At 47.3% G+C, this 12250-nt stretch overlaps 1 protein-coding gene across 10 annotated transcripts in view; it reads left to right on the top strand.

The window, feature by feature from the left end:
* Positions 1 to 7312, top strand: part of GBF1 (golgi brefeldin A resistant guanine nucleotide exchange factor 1) — a 183975-nt gene extending 176663 nt beyond the window's left edge. For all 10 annotated transcript variants that reach the window (XM_007530831.3, XM_060171430.1, XM_060171431.1 and 7 more), the window contains 7 exons: positions 4525 to 4675; positions 4783 to 4913; positions 5077 to 5178; positions 5450 to 5563; positions 5730 to 5910; positions 6058 to 6186; positions 6953 to 7312. In XM_007530831.3, coding sequence (XP_007530893.2) covers positions 4525 to 4675; positions 4783 to 4913; positions 5077 to 5178; positions 5450 to 5563; positions 5730 to 5910; positions 6058 to 6186; positions 6953 to 7215 — 1071 coding nt within the window. In that variant the 3' untranslated portion in view covers positions 7216 to 7312. The remainder of the gene's footprint in view (positions 1 to 4524; positions 4676 to 4782; positions 4914 to 5076; positions 5179 to 5449; positions 5564 to 5729; positions 5911 to 6057; positions 6187 to 6952) is intronic.
* Positions 7313 to 12250: the final 4938 nt, after the last annotated feature.

Raw genomic sequence — 12250 nt, 5'->3', positions numbered from 1 at the left:
GAGAGAAATTCAGAGAGGATGGGGAGACAGAGAGAGGGGGAGAAAGATAGATACCTGCAGACCCTCTTCACTTGTGAAGCATTCTCCCTGCAGGTGGGGATTGGGGGCTTGAACCCAGGTCCATACGCATATCCTTTTGCATAGTACTATGTGCGCTTAATGGAGTGCACCACCACCCAGCCCCCTCATGAAAGTGATGTATTCGGGAGTCAGGCTGTAGTGCAGTGGGTTAAGCGCAGGTGGCGCCATGCAAAGCGCAAGAACCGGGCTGAAGGATCCTGGTTTGAGCCCCCAGCTCCCCACCTGCAGGGGAGTCGCTTCACAGACAGTGAAGTAGGTCTGCAGGTGTCTTATCTTTCTCTCCCCTTCTCTGTCTTCCCCTCCTCTCTCCATTTCTCTCTGTCCTATCCAACAACAACGACATCAGTAACAACAACAATAACTACAATAAGAAGAAAAAAGAAAGTGATGTATAACCATTATGCCATCTCCCCAGGCCATAAAATTTATTTTACAAGTGGAAATTATGTCACTAAAACTTTGCCTTAAATAGAATAACCATAGAAGAGGGTCCGGCAGTAGCGTAGCGGGTTAAGCACACATGCACAAAGTGCAAGGACCAGTGTAAGGATGCCGGTTTGAGCCCTTGCCCCCCACCTACAGGGGGTTGCATCACGGACGGTGAAATAGGTCTGCAGGTGCTTGTCTTTCTCCCCTTCTTTGTCCCCCCCCCCCATTTCTCTCTGTCCTATCCAACAACAACAGCAATGACAACAATAATAATGACAACAACAGGAATAACAACATGGGCAACAAACTGGGAAAAATGGCCTCCAGGAGCAGTGGATTCTCAGTTCAGGCACCAAGCCCCAGCAATAACCCTGGAGGCAAAAAAAAAAAAGAAAAACAGTGAAAACAAAGAATGATTAAATCTGACCAGATAGTACTGCCCTTCATAGCCTATGCCCAAGGTTTGTTTTCTGCTTTAAAAATTAGATTAGTACTGCTACTGAACAGCTATATATAAATAATGTCAATGGACATAAATTATGGTGGTGATGTGTGTGATACAGCAAATCCTAATGAAGGGATTTTTCAAAGTTAACCCAATTGCCAAATCATGTGAGTACAGCAATAACTATCTTTTGACTTCTTAAACCCTAAGACAGCAGGAACCTCCCACTTCCTCTATAGAGCCTATATTTCCCCAGTCCTGGAAATATAGGTGGGGCTCACTTTCCTGCATGCTTCTTTCTTTTTTTTTTAATATTTATTTATTTTCCCTTTTGTTGCCCTTGTTTTTTTTTTTATTGTTGCTGTAGCTTTTATTGATGTTGTCTTTGTTAGATAGAACAGAGAGAAATGGAGAGAGAGAAGGAGAGAAAGATAGACACCTGCAGACCTGCTTCACCACCTGTGAAGCGACTCCCCCTGCAGGTGGGGAGCCGGGCCTCAAACCGCGTGCGCTTAACCCACTGCGCTACCGCCGGACTCCCGCAAGCTTCTTTCAATTCATACCAAATAATATTGCATCTGCTGCACCCTATAATGACCTTGGGTTCATACTATCAGGGGAGGGGATGGGATACGGAGTTCTGGTGATGGGAATTGTGTGGGGTTGTACCCCTCTTATCCTGTGGTTTTGTCAGTGCTTTTTTTTTTTTTTTTGCCTCCAGGGTTATTGCTGGGGCTCAGTGCCTGTACCATGAATCCACTGCTCCTGGAGGCCATTTTTCCCCCTTTTGTTGCCCTTGTTATTGTAAACTTGTGGTTACTATTGTTGTTGATGTCGTTCATTGTTGGATAGGACAGAGAGAAATTGAGAGAGGAGGAGAGAAAGACACCTGCAGACCTGCTTCACCACTTGTGAAGCGACTCCCCTGCAGGTGGGAAGCCAGGGGTTCGAACTGGGATTCTTACACCCATCCTTGCGCTTTGCACCACCTGTGCTTAAACCGCTTCGCTACCGCCCAACCCCTCAGTGCTTCCTTTTTATAAATAAAAATATTTTTTAAAAAAATTAGATGAGGGGAGTCGGGCTGTAGCACAGCGGGTTAAGCGCAGGTGGCGCAAAGCACAAGGACCGGCATAAGGATCCCGGTTCGAACCCTGGCTCCCCACCTGCAGGGGAGTCGCTTCACAGGCAGTGAAGCAGGTCTGCAGGTGTCTTATCTTTCTCTCCTCCTCTCTGTCTTCCCCTCCTCTCTCCATTTCTCTCTGTCCTATCCAACAACAACAACAACAACAATAATAACTACAACAATAAAACAACAAGGGCAACAAAAGGGAATAAATAAAATAAAATATTTTTAAAAAATTATTTAAAAAAAATTAGATTAGTAGGAGTCGGGCATAGCCCCTGGCTTCCCACCTGCAGGGAAGTCACTTCACAAGCGGTGAAGCAGGTCTGCAGGTGTCTTTCTGTCCCCCCCTCTGTCTTCCCCTTCTCTCTCCATTTCTCTCTGCCCTCTCAAACAACGACAGCAATAACAACAACAGTAAACAACAAGGGCAACAAAAGGGAAAAAAATAGCCTCCAGTAGCAGTGGATTTGTAGTGCAGGCACTAAGCCCTAGCAACCCTGGAGGCAAAAAATGAAAGGAAATTGAGAGGGGAGGGAGAGATAGAGAATGAGAGAGACAAAGAGACACTTGCTGATCTGCTTCAACGCTTGTGAAACTTCCCTCTGCACATGGGGACCAGAGACGTGAACCCAGCTTCTCAGGTTCTTGTACATGGTAACGTGTGTGCACTTAACCAAGTGCACCACCACCTGGCCTCACTAATCTAATTTTTTTAAATATTTATTTATTTATTTATTCCCTTTTGTTGCCCCTTGTTGTTTTATTATCCTTGCACTTCGCGCCATGTGCACTTAACCCACTGTGCTACCGCCGCCCACCTCCAATTTCTTTGTCCTATCAAACAAAAATAAAATGAAATAAATAAATATTAGATTAGTGGGGCTGGCAAAATATCTCACTTGGATAATGTAATTTCTTTGAGATATTTGAGACCCAGGTTCAAGCCCATCCCCCCACTGTACTGAAGAAAATGTTGGTGCTATGGTTTCTTTCACTGCCGCTCTCTCTCTCTCTGCCTTCTCTGTCTTTATAGGAAAGAGGGAGAGAGAGAGGGTGGGAGTAGATAGCATAATGGTTACGCAAAGAGACTCTCATGTCTGAGACTCCAACTCACAGGTTCAATCCCCCACACCACCATAAGCCAGAGCTGAACAGTGCTCTGGTAAAAATAATAATAATAATAAATTTAAAAAGAGAGAGAAAGAGAGGAAAAGAAGGAAGGATTAGGTTAGGTTATATTAGATCAGATTAACAGAGCCAGCAGAATAACTCATTTGATAGCACATCATGTGACCTACCAAGAAGGTTCAAGCCTAGTCACCACTGCACTGAAAGAAGCTTCAGTGCTGTAATATCTTTCCCCTTAGTCGCTTCACAAGTGGTGAAGCAGGTCTGCAGGTGTCTGTTTCTCTCCTCCTCTCTGTCTTCCCCTCCTCTCTCCATTTCTGTCCGTCCTATCCAACAACAATGACATCAATAATAACTATAATAAAAAGGGGCAACAAAAAGGGAATAAATAAATAAATATCTTTCCCCTTCTCTCTGTCTCTATCAGAAGACATTTTCCCAGAGCAGTGAAGTTCACAAAACAGAAAAAAGTAAATAAAATAAAATTAGATTAACAATACAAAGCTTTATTTGTTATGAGAGGATGTTGTATGCTTTATATTGGGTTGTTCTAATTCTCCCCCGCCAAGAGAATTAGATCAGTCCAGTTAGTTTCGTGGGCCCATTTGGCCCCGCCCCTAGGAACCCCGGCAGAGTTCCAGAGTTCCAGAGTTCCGGAGTTGGAGAGGGTTCCAGAGTTCCAGAGTTGGAGAGTTGCAGTTAGAGAGAGAGTGCTTGCGCCGCCGCAAAGAGACAGCGAGTTCTGCTTGGTGATTAGTTTGTCTTAGTTTATGAATTGTTGTTCCTGAATAAAGAAATACAGCTTCCCTGCCCAGCCGTTGTCTCCGCGTTTCTGTTACCCGCCTGTGAAGCTAGCCCGGCAAGCAAGAGCCTCCGAATTTTAACAAGAGGATATAAAAAAGAGTTGAAAAGAAAGTGCTCCCTCGAAGTGTAATCAATAATTAGTTCATACACCCCCTCAAATCTCTTCTACTGGGACCTGCGAGGTGGTACAATGGATAAAGCACTGGGCTCTCAAGCATGAGATCCCGAGTCCAACCCCCAGCATATCCCATATCACAGAGGGATACTCTGGTTCTCCATCTTGTGTTATTAAATAAGTAAAATATTTTTAAAGGAATCTCCTCTACTAGAATACCCCAGTTTAGGAAACACTAGTGGCAACTCACTCATGAAGTCAAGAAGGGAGGTGTAGAGTGCGGCATTTCTGGTGCTGTGGTCTTCCTTGAGGACTCGCTCAGGGACAGAAAGGAGACTGGGGGAGTGGCTACCAGCTCTAACCCGCTTATTTTCTACTCCTCTGCCACCCCAGTTGCTCGACCTGATGCACACCCTGCACACACGGGCAGCTTCTATCTACAGCTCCTGGGCAGAGGAGCAGCGCCACCTAGAAACAGGTGGCCGGAAGATCGAAGCTGATTCACGCACCCTCTGGGCCCACTGCTGGTGCCCGTTACTGCAAGGTGGGCCCATGGGAGCAGGCAGGGAAAGGGCAGAAGTGGAGCTGGAGCTTGGGAAGTACCTGGGTTGGGATGTTTGACGAATATACTGTGTCTGTTCTCACATTTAGGTATTGCCTGCCTATGCTGTGATGCCCGGCGCCAGGTGCGAATGCAGGCGCTGACCTACCTGCAGCGAGCGCTGCTGGTTCATGACCTACAGAAGCTAGATGCCCTGGAATGGGAGTCCTGTTTCAACAAGGTAGCACTTCCCCCTCATCTTGGGTAAAGTGCAGGTCCTTAAGGCAAGGAAAGTCAGCTTGCTTTAGTCCGTATCATACCTTTCCTTTTGCTGTATCTATCCACCCTTGCCCAACCTCCTTCCCATCATCCTGCCAGGATGACATTGGCTATTTATCCATCAGGTGTTGTTTCCTCTGCTGACCAAGCTGCTGGAGAACATTAGCCCCGCAGATGTAGGTGGGATGGAGGAGACTCGAATGCGGGCTTCCACGCTGCTCTCTAAGGTACTGCTCACCGCCCTGCGCTTCCCACACCTTCCTCTTTGCTGAAGGATAGGCACGGTTTTGGGGGAGGACAGAGAGATGGAATGGAAGTGCTCAGGACCCCCAACTATGGAGAGCCAGCAGGACCCAGGGGCCTGGGAAGACTCTGGAAGTTAGAGGTATCTTTGAGCTCAGGTTCCTATGCAGGATGGGGTGGCTTGCCTGCTGCCCTCAGAGAAGGACACAGAGACTCCCGCTCCGCCCTTGGCTAACTGGGGCTGGTGGGCCATAGGTCTTCCTGCAGCACCTGTCTCCACTGCTGTCACTCTCTACCTTTGCGGCTCTCTGGCTGACTATCCTGGACTTCATGGACAAGTACATGCATGCCGGTTCCAGTGACTTATTGGTAATATTCTACCTCAGCCCATTGATACCTTGAACACTGGTAATGTTCCGCCCACTGCTGGCCGCCTCTTTTACCTGCTGGAAAGACTGTTGGTCTTTCCATGGTGGCTGCCTTCTCCTTACCATGTTCATCCATGTCCTCTTCTTGGTTCCACTGTTGCTTGCAGTTAGAGGCCATCCCCGAATCTCTGAAGAATATGCTCCTGGTGATGGACACAGCAGCAATTTTCCACAGTGCAGATGCCCGAGGAGGCAGCCCCTCAGCCCTCTGGGAGATCACCTGGGAGCGTATTGACTGTTTTCTGCCCTACCTACGAGATGAGCTCTTCAAGCAGACTGTCATTCAGGGTAGGGAGCTCAGCTTAGCTCCATCAAAGAAGCTCTAGGGCTAACTAGGTCCTCTGCCCTCAGTGGGTGGGAAGACTGGTGGGGAGCCAGAGTTCTACTTAAAAGAAAGCATTAGAGCTGCCATCTGGATTCTTTGCCTTCCTTCAGACCCCATGCCCATGGAACCTCATGCCCCAAAACCTCTGGCCTCAGCCCATCTGACACCAGCTGCTGGTGACACGAGGATACCCGGCCATCCACCTCCCCCAGAGATGCCCTCTGAGCTGGGGGCCATAGGTGAGTCCCTGAAAACTCACCTATGGGGTGTAGAGGTCCCAGGTAATCTGAGATTGTTCCTGAGCAAAAGCTCTGCACTCGAGGAAGTAGAAGACCCAAGAATCCTGTTTAACCACTCTTCCATTGGAAACAGCAGCACCAGATAAACTGCTATAAGCTTCCTGCTTGAGTTTGTTTTCTGCCTCCAGGGTTATTGCTGGGGCTTGGGTGCCTCGCTATGAATCCACTGCTCCTGGAGGCCATTTTTCCCATTTTGTTGCCCTGGTTGTTGTTGCCATTGCTGTTGTTGTTGGATAGGACAGAGAGAAATGGAGAAAAGAGGGGAAGACAGAGAGGGGGAGAGAAAGACAGACCCCTGCAGACCTGCTTCACTACCCATGAAGCAACCCCCCTGCAGGTGGGGAGCCAGGGGCTCAAGCCAGGATCCTTGAACTGGTCCTTGTGCTTTGCACCATATGCACTTACCCCATTGCACTACTGCCCGGCCCACCCCCAACCCTGCTTGAAATTTTTAAGTCTGTAAAGAGAAGACTGTGATAGGTACTTAAAATGAATGTGGAGAGATTACTCTTCAGCAATTCTAACCAAAATCAGACTAAAATTCACTGACTAGAGATATAGCAAAGGAAGAAGAAGTAGGGGAGATGCCCTACTCTTTGTCCTGGGAGGGGTCCTCAGCCCACAGAAATAGGGAAGAGAAGCAGGTCTGGTAAACCAGCTGGGGAGTGGGAGGGACTCTGACTACAACAACGTTTCTCTCTTACAGACTTTGAGAAGTCTGAGGCCCCTGGACCTGGATCACCAGTGGCCTCTAGCCCCAGCAGGCTAAGCCCTACCCCAGATGGACCTCCAGCCCTGGCTCAGCCCCCACTGATTCTGCAGCCCCTGACCTCCCCACTGCAGGTGGGTGTGCCACCCATGACTCTGCCCATCATCCTCAACCCTGCTCTCATCGAAGCCACCTCACCTGTGCCCCTGCTGGCCACACCCCGCCCCACAGACCCCATGCCCACCTCTGAAGTCAACTAAGGCCCCTCAGACCAGGACCAATACTTCTTGCCAGACTTTCCACACCCCCTATACCCCAGCTGTCCTGGGGCCACAAAACGTTTTAGGCCCAACCCAAGCTGCTGTCTCTGCTAGTTAAAGCGGGACCTGAAGACAAGAACTCTACAGCCCCTTTGGGGACGCAGAATTAGGCTGCAGGACCCTCTTCCTCCTCTGCTCTCCATTCCCTTTGGGGTACAACCTGAGAACACACTCAGGTGTCACCAACAGCCTGGCAGCTCGGGGGGGGGGGCGTCATCGTGTCCTCCCTGCAGTGCCCACCCTCCAACCCACGGGCAGGCCTTGAGAACCAAGCCAACCACTCTGCACTTTGTTTCCCTCTTCCATCCCAACTCCCATCAGCCCTGAGCCACCTCCTCCAGGTCTTCCTCTTTTATGAATTAGTTGGTCAATGTGGAGAGTTAATTGGCACCATGGAGGGTGGGCAAGTGGGGCTTACCAGGGGGGTTGCCCAAAGGAGCATGTATATATGGAAAAAGACAGGATAACAGTGGACTTTTTATGATGTAATAAAATGTATTAGTACCAACCACTGCCTTTCCCTTTGGTTTCCTTCTTGCTCTTATGAGTAAAACCAGGGCATGGATCTTGCACAAATAGAAGTGAGGCAGAACCTACCAATAGCTCATGTGGCTGGCCACCAGCCAGCGAGATACCAGGACAAGGGTTGGAATTCCCTCACCACTGCTGATGCCACCACCACAGCAATACACCCTGGTCACCAGGGGCATGTCAAGGGCTTAGGAACAGTTGCCCCTTCCCTAATTTCTCCAAAGGGGACATCTGAGACAGGTATCAGAGACAAGGTGAACCTTGGAAGCAGCTCGATGTGGAAAAATACAGACATGAGACCTGAGGTTTCTCATCAGCCCTGCTCCTTTTCTTTGTCCCAAGAATTTCAGTCAAGCCAAGTTTTTTTTTTTAATCTTTATTTATTGGATAGAGACAGCCAGAAATCAAGAGGGAAGGGGGTGACAGAGAGGGAGAGAGACTTCACCACTTGCAAAGCTTTCCCCCTCCAGGTGGGGACTGGGGGCTCTAACCTGGGTCCTTGCTCATTGTAACATGTGCGCTCAACCAGGTGCGCCACCACCTGGCACCTTTTTCTTTTTTTTTTTTTCCTCCAGGGTTATTGCTGGGCTTGGTGCCTGCACCACGGATCCACCGCTCCTGGAGGCCATTTTTCCCCCTTTTGTTGCCCTTGTTGTTGTAGCCTCGTTGTGGTTATTATTATTGCCCTTGTTGATGCTATTCGTTGTTGGATAGGACAGAGAGAAATGGAGAGAGGAGGGGAAGACAGAGTGGGGGAGAGAAAGATAGACACCTGCAGACCTGCTTCACCGCCTGTGAAGCGACTCCCCTGCAGGTGGGGAGCTGGGGGCTCGAACTGGGATCCTTACGCCGGTCTTTGCGCTTTGCACCACATGCGCTTAACCCACTGTGCCACCGCCCGACCCCCTTTCTTTCTTTTTTATAAAGGAAATTTAATTTCCTATTTTTTCTTAAATTTCCTTTATTATTGGATAGAGACAGAGAGAAATTGAGAGAGGAGCTACAGAGGGAGAGAGACAGCCACCTGCAGCTCTATTTCACCACTCATGAAGCTTTCCCCCTGCAGGTGAGGCCAGGGGCTTGAACTCTGGTCCTTGGGCACTGTAGTATGTGCGCTTAAACAGGTGCACCACTGCCTCACCCCTTAAGCCAGGTTTCTGTGCCAAATACAGACCTTGTCTTTCTCTGCCTCTCGGAAATCTAGGAGAATAATTGCACTTTTCTGTGCAAGTGCAAAAAAAAAGTCCGAATTATAGGCCAATAGATGCCAGGACCACTGGCTTCAACTATATTCTGATTTTTTTTTTTATATTTAATTTATTTATTCCCTTTTGTTGCCCTTGTTTTATTGTTGTAGTTATTATTGTTGTTGTCATCGTTGTTGGATAGGACAGAGAGAAATGGAGAGAGGGGGAGAGAAAGATAGACACCTGCAGACCTGCTTCACCACCTGTGAAGCGACTCCCCTGCAGGTGGGGAGCCGGGGTTCGAACCGGGATCCTTATGCGGGTCCTTGTGCTTTGCGCCACCTGCGCTTAACCCGCTGCGCTACAGCCCGACTCCCTATTCTGATTTTTTTTTCCTGAACCCCACAGTCTCTGCCTTGAGAAGCTTCCAGGTGTTTCCCTGGGGGGAGGAGGGGCAGTGTTGGCTACAGTAATGAAGTCTGAAGGCATCTTATGAGCGAAGGAATTTGACTAGTGTGTGTTCTTCTGTTGGTCTGCAGATAATAGGAAAGAAGCTGAAGTGATTGCAAACTGACCCTCACTAAGCATCAAAGACATTTGTTGGAAGTCTCATTCTGTTATAGAAAGAACCCCTGATACATACACATGTATTGTTGACAGTGTAGAAGGCAAGGGAGTCTTAATTCTTTTTTTTTTTTTTTTAGACAAATTGAGAAGGGAAAGAGGAGCAGAGACACCTGCACTGAGTCACTACTCATGAAGCTCTCTCCCTGCAGATGGGGGGTGGGGCCCTGAACCTGGGTTCTTGAGCACTGTTAACCTGTACTTAGCTGGGTGTGCCACCATCTGGTCCCTCAGGCCTTATTGCTAACCAAAAGGGAAGAATGGTTTGTTGATGAGCAAGTGTCAGAAAAGAATATATATATCTTGTGGGGAATACTGATCTTAATGATTTCTCCAAGAACTTAGATAGATTTCAGTAAGTCAGGAAGAAGTCAGAGAGCTAAGACCCTAACATGAAAAAGTAACATCACTGAAGCAACTTTATGTGTCAGTAGTCAATGCATTAACCGTCTGTGCAGCTTCCCCAAGGGATGTTGCTTTGTTTTGTCCCTGTTTTCCCATTTGATGCCAGGGCTGAAACCTGGGACTTCACACTTGGCTGTCAGCTTTAGCTATCTCCCACTGTCCTGTTTCACCCCCACCCCTGTCTGGTCTTTCTTGTGAGACTTTCTCCAATTGAAAAGTCAGGGGATGGGGGGAAGGACAGAACTCCTTAAATCTATATACATTTTCTATAACTTTTTTTTTTTTACCAGAGCACTATTCAGCTCTGGTTTATGGTGGTGTGGGGGATTGAACCCGAGTCCTTGTAGCCTCAAACATGAGAATCTGTTAGCATAACCATTATACTATCTTCCTCACCCTATTTCTATAACATTTTTATAAGAAAACGTTGAGCATATGAAGACAAAGGCTATGATGTAGTGAACCAGAAATTCACTAGAAACCAGAAAGAGATGCAGACAACCAAGAATGAATGTGAGTTTTCTTCCTTCTTTACTTTTTTTTTTTCCTTTTTTATTTTTTTCATTTGACAGACCAGAGAAAAATTGAGGCGGGGGGGGGGGGGGGGGGGCGGAGGGTAGATAGCATAATGGTTATGCAAACAGACTCTCATGCCTGAGGCTCCAAAGTCCCAGGTTCAGTCCCCCACACCACCATAAGCCAGAGCTGAACAGTGCTCTGGTAAAAAAAAAAAAAAAAAAAAAAAATTGAGAGGGAAGGGGAAATATGGGGGTGGGGAGGAAGAGACTTCTAATACGGCTGCTCATGAAGCTTCCCCCCCACATGTGGGGATCATGGGCTTGAATCTGGGTCTGTGCACATGGTAACATGTGCACTCAACCAGGTCTACCCCCACCCAACCCAAATGTGAGTTTTCTAAGCACAAAAAAGCAGAAGGATGAATTACAAAATTAACTATAATAAGCACATACCTTCCCCCTCCCCCGACTCCTCAGAGGTGCTAGGAACAACTAAGAATTTGGGTATTTTACCTTGGTTCAGAGTTCATTGTGGCTGTGTGAGAGCAGAACCTTTTGGTCCTTGGGCTTCAGTTGAGGAAAAGAAACTAGTTCTAGCAAACAGTGCATCCATTCCTTGAAATACTTCCTCAGCTGGCTCTAGGACTCTAGTATTTTCTTGTTTCTCCTCCACCTCACTGGCCACCCCTTTTTGGTTTTCTTTATTGGCTCCTCAACATTAGATTGGCCCAGGACTCAGTTCTTTCTTTTTAAAAAAGTTATTTTCATTATATATGAGTGAGAGTTGCACACGAGGAAAAGAGAGACAAGTACCACCTCCAGTACATGCAAGTGTTGGGGATTGAACCCAAAACCTCAGACGTGAAAGTCCAGTGCTCTATCTGAGCCATTCCACAGCTGCTCAACATTCAGTCCTTCTCCCCAGTTCTTTTTTCTACACTCTACACTCAAGTCACTTCTGGTTCATAATGCTGCTTGTCCACTCGAGACTTTTCTGTGAGTTTTGTTTTCTCCCCCTGGGGCTTCATGCCTACACCAATGGAGTGGAATATATATATTCAGTGAGAGGGGCAGAGAGAGTGAGGAAAAAACAGCACCACTACACCACTTGTGAAGCTTCCTCTGTGCGGGTGTTCCCATGTGGTGGCTGGGGGCTTGAACCCAACCAACTCCTTGTTGGTGGTATGTTGAAACTTTAATTTAGAAGGCGCTTAAGGATTCACAGCGGGGGAGTTGAGAACAGGTTTAAACAATAGAGGGTTTATTTGGGTGAACCAGGTAAAAGACAAACATTTATCTAGGTGCTGCAAATAAGCAGTTTCATTTAAGGTAAAGCAAAATAGAGGTTTATAAGGGCACTATAAAAGTATAGGACATATATTTTAGATACACAAAATAAGCAATTATCACCAGGGGTTAAGAGTACGCTAAGTCCACCCAGGTGTCCAACAACAGATGAGTGGCTGAGCAAGTTGTGGTATATATACACAATGGAATACTACTCAGCTGTAAAAAATGGTGACTTCACCGTTTTCAGCCGATCTTGGATGGACCTTGAAAAAATCATGTTGAGTGAAATAAGTCAGAAACAGAAGGTTGAATATGGGATGATCTCACTCTCAGGCCGAAGTTGAAAAACAAGATTAGAAAAGAAAACACAAGTCGAACCTGAAATGGAATTGGAGTATTACACCAAAGTAAAAGACTCTG

Source organism: Erinaceus europaeus, chromosome 14, assembly GCF_950295315.1.
Source record: "Erinaceus europaeus chromosome 14, mEriEur2.1, whole genome shotgun sequence".
NCBI lineage: Eukaryota > Metazoa > Chordata > Mammalia > Eulipotyphla > Erinaceidae > Erinaceus > Erinaceus europaeus.
This window is presented reverse-complemented; position numbering and strand designations above follow the sequence as displayed.